The sequence below is a fragment of the Microcaecilia unicolor genome, chromosome 1, assembly GCF_901765095.1.
Source record: "Microcaecilia unicolor chromosome 1, aMicUni1.1, whole genome shotgun sequence".
Lineage (NCBI taxonomy): Eukaryota > Metazoa > Chordata > Amphibia > Gymnophiona > Siphonopidae > Microcaecilia > Microcaecilia unicolor.
In genome coordinates, this window is record NC_044031.1 from 51,870,157 (window position 1) to 51,877,206 (window position 7,050).

General features: G+C 45.0%; 1 protein-coding gene across 1 annotated transcript in view; it reads right to left on the minus strand.

Moving 5' to 3' along the window:
• TMIE (transmembrane inner ear) overlaps positions 1–6,254 on the minus strand; it is a 163,052-nt gene extending 156,798 nt beyond the window's left edge. Inside the window, exon 1 of the mRNA XM_030189896.1 lies at positions 6,215–6,254. Within this exon, the coding sequence (XP_030045756.1) occupies positions 6,215–6,238 (24 nt within the window). The 5' untranslated portion in view covers positions 6,239–6,254. The remainder of the gene's footprint in view (positions 1–6,214) is intronic.
• Between the last annotated feature and the right edge of the window lie 796 nt (positions 6,255–7,050).

Genomic DNA, 7,050 nt, shown 5'->3' on the forward strand with positions numbered 1-7,050 from the left:
ACCCCAGTCCTCCCACCTTCCTCAGACTGTGTGCTGCCTGCCTGCATACCATCTGTGAATCACAGATCAGACAGGCAGCACAGTGTTGGGGAGGTGGGGAGGGCAGGAGGGAAGAAAGGTGCAGTCTTCCCCCCACCCATCCCCAGACTGGGGAAGGGGATGGGACTTGATATACTGCCTTTCTGTAGTTACAATCAAAGTAGTATTTGTACTTGGGGCAATGGAGGGTTAAGTGACTTGCCCAGAGTCACAAGGAGCTGCAGTGGGAACTAGTTAACAATTAGGCTACTCCTTCACTCCTGTGGATTCACAGAATTGGAGGAGTATTCACAGGATATGTGATTCACAGATGAGGCATGCAGACAGGCAGTGTACTGTCTGAGGGGGAGGGGTAAGATATGTGCAGTCCCTGAAAGCCTGTGTGACTGCAACTCTCTTCTCTCCTCCCCCCCCCCCCCTCCCAGATTAGGCAGGCAGGAAGCAATGTAGGCACTTTGATGAGACCCTGACCTTGCGAGAAGGGGAAAAGGGGGGACCCAGGAAGAAGACGGACCTCATGGGAGGGATAAGGGGGTACCCGGAAAGAAGACGAACCTTATCAAGAGGACCCAGGAAGAAGATGGACCTCAAGGAAGGGGGGAGGGGACCCAGAAAGAAACCTTGCAGGAGGAGTGATGTGGAGGAGGAGGGCCCAAGAAGAAGAAAAGTCCTCACTGGAGGAGGGGGGCTTAATGGTGGTGTCTGGGTGAGCGGGTACGGGGGCAGAAGCAGCATGCAGAGGTGGGCAGTAGTAGAGGGGAAGCCTCAGGGAGCACACGCTGATACTCAGCACGCCCCCCCCCCCCCCCCCCCCCAATAGGGGTGCTCCTTATTGGCTCCATAGCAGTAACACTGTTGCTGACTGGCAAAGGCGAAGGGAAGAAAAACATAATGGCGGCTGTGTGGGAAGGTAAGGCACTGTGTAAGATCAATTTTATGAAGTGATTAATTTTTTTTTGTAATCGCGCTTAGTAAATGTTGTGTTTCTCACAACGTTAATCATGACTGATGTGCACCTGTCAAGGCAAGGTAAAGATAATGTATACTTTACACCCTATGTCTTGATTAGGACCCCTAATTCCCCAGCACTATAGGAAAAGACAGTTACAACCTGACTGATGATGCAGTGCTCTCCACCCTCACAGACACCAGAGGCAGAGACAGTCAGGGAGCTGTATAGTGCTATCTCTTGGGAGAACAACAGGAGCTTCAGCAGGAATGGTCAAACAGCAGGCAGGAGCAGTTGGCAGGCCATCAGGTGCTTTCTCTCTCTCTCAGGCTGGTGATGCAGACCAACAAGCAGGCAGTCAGACAGCAGGGCTGACTTTAATGAGCTTGCAATCTATATAAATAATTCTCACCTTCTCTCACCTGCTGAAGCTCAATCTGTGCTGAAGCTCACTCTGTGGGAGGCAAACACAACACTCACTCTCACACTCATGCACCACTGTCACTCATAGACCCGCCCCCAGCCACGCCCCTTCCGGACATAATTCGCAACCCCAACGTTCTAAATGAAGCCTCCAAATTGCTCCAAACCGGAAGTGTGAGGCCTCAGAGATATCCTGTTTGCCCAGGCCTCCAAACCGGAACTCATAACTCTGAAGCGCCGTATGCCCCGCCCTTGCGTCAGAACGTCATGACGACGAGGGCGGAGCACACTGCAGGAGCAGGACACAAACTCTATCTCCCGGCTGGGACAGCGACGCTGCAAATGCTATCTCCCCGTGCCCGGCCCTCAGCGACTTGGTGGCCATGCCTCACACCGAACCTGCATCACAGAGGGGTTGCGGGACAGCTGCCTCGCTGACGGTACGTCGATGCTGAAAACCCGATCTCCCCGTGCCCAAAAACCTTGCTAGCGCCCGTTTCATCTCTCCAAGAAACGGGCGTTTTTTTTACTAGTGTTTTCATAATGCAGCCCACTCAGATTGGGCGGTCATCTGCTTCACTAGCAGCAGTTCTTTGGATAACTGCTACAGACAACACCCAGATACCTTCATGTTTTTTTTCAGAGGTTTTACTATACTATTTTCTTGGGTAAAGTGAGCCTTACAGTTTAGAGCAATAGGGTTGAGGATTTCCAATCTTGTGATTTGGAGAACCAAGACACTGGGTCACAGGCTCCAGGAGCAGAGTTATTCTGAGGCTGATATACATAGACAGGGAGAGGGACCTTGGGGTGATAGTATCTGAGGATCTGAAGGTGATGAAACAAGTGTGACAAGGTGGTGGCCGTAGTCAGAAGAATGCTAGACTGTACAGAGAGAAGTGTAACCAGCAGAAGAAAGGTGTTGATGCACCTGTAGAAGTCATTGGTGAGGCCCCACCTGGAGCATTGTGTTCAGTTTGTAGACTGTATCTTGCTAAAGATGTAAGAAGAATTGAAGTGGTCCAGAGGAAGGCGACAAAAATGATGTGGGGCTTGCATCAAAAGACATATGAGAAGAGACGGGAAGACCTGTATACCGTAGATGGGGGGAGGGACAGGGGAGATATGATGCAGACGTTTAAATACTTGAAAGGTATTAATATAGAAACAAATATTTTCCAGAGAAGGGAAAATGGTAAAACTAAAGGACATGAATTGAGGTTGTGGGGTGGCAGACTTAGGAGTAAAGTCAGAAAAAATTTTTTCACAGAGAGAGTGACTGATGCCTAGAATGCCCTCCCGAGGGAGGAGGTGTTGGAAAAAAAAAACTGTGGAGGAATTCAAAAAGGCGTGGGATGAACACAGAGGATCTCTAATTAGAAAATGAATGGTATAAAAAACAAAACTTAAAGGGTTGCATATGTGTTTGCATATAAAGTGGTGCTTAGATGGCAACTCTGGCTGTATCAACTAAGGCCGGTGCTGGGCCTCCTTGTACGGTCTGAATCCCATATATAGCAATCTGGTTTAGGATCAAGTATATAATATGTTCATTGTTGATTTAATCTTGAATTGGGAATGAATATGACTGTTGGGCAGACTGGATGGACCATTCAGGACTTTAGCTGCCGTCACTTACTATGTTACTATGACCAAGAAGTCACAGCTTTTGTAAACAAAGTTGTTGTTACTCTTATACAGCCTTGGCCATATTTAGTGATATCCTTTTCCCTACATGCAAGTCTGTGGCCTATTCAGGCTATAGGCCCTAGCATGAGAGCTAAATTTGGCCTGAGTCAGTATCAGGTTCATAGTGCTGAATAGTGTCTCCTGCATGGGCCTTTTGCTCCCCCCACATTACCATGGTGACCAATGCATGTTGCAGCCAGCCTATTATCCACACTAGCTGCTTAAAGCACTTAGTGGGTAATGACAGGGATGGAACAGAGGTGTGGCCATCTGTGATAGATGATGTGGAGGTTAGTACCATGCACTATTTTTTATTTAATTTAAATAGATTTTGCTCACACCTTTTTCAGTAGTAGCTCAAGGTGAGTTACATTCAGGTACTCTGGATATTCCTCTGTCCCAGGAGGGCTCACAATCTAAGTTTGTACCTGAGGCAATGGAGGGTTAAGTGACTCGCCCAAGATCACAAGGAGCAGCAGCAGGATTTGAAGCGGTCACCTCTGGATTGCAAGACTGGTGCTCTAACCACTAGGCCACTCCTCCACTAGCTACCAAAATTGCTGATAGTGCGGCTGCATATACTGCCACCTCATAAGGAGGTGGTAAGTGCAACTGTACTGTGTGTATGTTTATATTTATTTTTGATTTGATATACTGCCTTAGCTTAAAAAAAAAGGTCAAAGCGGTTAACAATAAATAACATTTACATAAAACATATGAGAAAGGAACTCCAATTAAAAATAGGAAAGTAAACATCCACGCATACCCAAGGGAGTCTGCTGGGGGAGAACAAGGGGGAAAGGCAGTGGGGTATAGGATAAAATGCTTCAATGATCACTCCCAGGATCTGCACTTAACAAGGAGTAATTCTGAAAAACTTCTGAAAAAATAAGTTTTAATTTTTAAACCTGGTCAATGAATATTCAGATCAGATTTGATATCTGGCAGTCTGGTAATACAGCCACGGCCCTTTCACCAAATTCTCCTGATCCCCACATCCTATCCACCCCCCCTGCCCTAATCCCACTTAAAACTCAAATAAGAGCATGTCACCTTCCCAGATGCGCATTTTCAGCTTTGTAAAATCAGGATTTAGACACTTATGCAGTATAAATGACTAAAGATTGGTTTATGTGCTTCTAAAATAAGCACCTTAATCTAGCTATAGTTTTAGATTTATTACTAATTATAATCCAAGGTGGAATACAACAGAACAGTCGCAGCAAAAAAAAAACAAAAAAACAGCCATATGACAGTGTTTCAGTCATCACCTGTTTTTATGGGAACAAAATTCTGGAATGAGCTTCTGGATATGCTTAGATCTTTAACAAAACAAACAGAAGTATCCTCCTAACAACAACCACACGGCGTACAAAAAAAATGGGCTGGACAATCGCATTTCACTTTGAATGAGCTACTGTGGCGAAACTTTGTTGTGTCTTCGATGAACACTCTACTATTGGATTCTCCAGCCCATTAATGTGTTGTTATAATCAGTGGCTGGGGTACCTTGTATTGACTCTTGAGGCAGACGCGTTAGCACCGAAACGCAGGACTGCATTGAGTCTTTGGACTTTTATGTTTGAATAAACCTGCTGTTTGGATACACATCTGGTCTGCCTCCTACTTCTTTTTTGTACACTGTGTAGATCTTTTAACAGTCTTCTGATGTTCAGAAAGATTCTTAAAACTTGGCTATTTGAGAAATTTTTGAAGTACGATTTTATTTTATTTTTTTGCTTTTATTCTTTTTATGTTTGCTTCGATTTTTATTTCCCTGGTACACCTGGTTTTCTTTGATGTGAACCTCATAGAACTGGAAAGGTTATTGCGATACAAAAAGTACTATTTACGCTTAGTTTAGCATAAACGCCATTCTGTCAATCCAAGCACAACTGATTCATCAAGGTCCCATGTCTACCTCAAGGAAATATAAGGGTGCTGTTGCAATAAACCTTTGTAAACAGACAAGTTTTTCTTTCTTCCGAGTGTCAATGGTAACTTATTCCACTCAATGTGCCACCAATGTGCATGTATCCTCTGAGTGAAGAGTTCGCCAGGGCAGGTTCGCAGACAAATTATAAGTCCTGGTATAAACTTTGATGCAATAACAGCAGTAGCTTGAATCGAATGTGATCAGCTATTGGTAGCCAGTGTAATTTCTTAAGAAATAGAGAAACATGATCATACTGAGACAATCCCTTTAAATGCACTTTTTTTCAAAGAAATTGCATTTCATATGAATCAATATTTTTTTCCATATTGAAAAATGTGCATCAGCAAGGTGGCATGCTCTAGGTGTATTTTAGATGGGACTAATGCAATCTTTAAAAAATAAAAATGAAAGTTCTATTCAGTAGGGCGATGCATAGTCATAACGTCTCTCTCCGTGTGGGTTGCTGTGGTGTCAGTCAGCCCTTGATAATCCCGAGACACAACTCCACTCCGTCTATTCTGTGTGGCCTTTCTTTAATATCTTGAAATCAAGTCCATGAACAACACAAATACACTTACTTCCAGGATTAGTCTTTTCAGGGCCCCAAGCACTTAACCTTTAAATTCATATAGGCCCCCGCCTAGGAGACCTCTCAGAGGAAGGTGCTCAGTACAGCCTTCTTGCCTTATCTGTTCTTGGACCTCTATATCTTGTGTTAACTCTTCCTCCCCAATGGTTAATGCATTCTTTTGAAGAGAATTCCATATTGACCCAAAGTTCATTTACATACTGAAATAAAGTTCATACTATAACAAAGTTCATTTATCTACTAGAATAAAGTTCATACTGGAATAAAGTTCATTTATATATGACAGTTCCTCTGTTTTCGGCTCAAGCCCTTTGTTCCTTCACCTCCTTGTACGTTTAGAGGTTGAAGGTACTCCCTCCCTTTACCATACCAGCAACAAACACCTGGTATCCGCCCACTTGGGTCAGGCTTGAGCACTTTATCCAATTTCTCTTACCCTTCCTGGAACAATCTTCAGACTGTTCAGTGAGCCCTGAGCCAGTTCAAAAACGTCAAACTCCAGGGATCTTTTCTGAGAATCTTACTTCCACAGCTGTACTAGGTTAGAGAGCATGGCTGCTATAAATCCTTTCAGCTTATCCCCCTTTACCTTGGACAGGCCTGAAACATCCATAGGCTCCAGCTCAGCAGCTGCACTCCCCTGGGAGACCTCAGGAACTCCCTGTAAAGACTGATGTTCCATCAGTTCCTCCTCTTGTATCTCTCTCATCTGCTTCAAATCCTCCTGATTGGGCCCCCTGAGCAGGTCATGACCCCCCTCTCTAGAAGCTTGGGAATTGTAGTGCGTACTACCTTCCTTAGCGGGGTCAGGTGTTCTATCGTGGGGCAGCTGGGACTTGTAGTCCTCTTGGTTCTCAGGGGAATGGAAAAGCCTAACCTCTCAGACAGGGGCGTGTAACCCTCAGGGAAGCTGGGATTTGTAGTCTCCTGGGTTATCAGGAGACTGTTTTTCCTTCCGAGGTCTTTACCTAATGGTTTTCTTGCCAGTTCTGCGGGACTTTTCACAACACCTATGTCAAAAAAAGATTAACATCGGGTGATGTCTAGGTTTCAGAAAAGTGCTCCTATTGAGCAACTCTCCACTGGAGGGATTAGGGCAGGAATTGACAACAGACTGTTGGCTGAAGGAGAGAACAGGGTTTGGTGTCAACATTATTTCCATATCATCCTTAGGAGTTCTTTTACAAAGGTGCGCTAAAAAATGGCCTGTGGTAGTGTAGGCGTGGGTTTTGGGCATGCGCAGAATCATTTTTCAGTGCACCTGCAAAAAAGGCCTACCCCTGGAAAATGGACATATGGCAAAATCAAAATTGCTGCGCGTCCATTTTGGGTCTCAGATCTTACTGCCAGTGGTAAAGACCTAGTGGTAAAGAATTTGGGCGGTAATGACCTATGCACATCAGATGCCACTTGGCGCATGTCCGC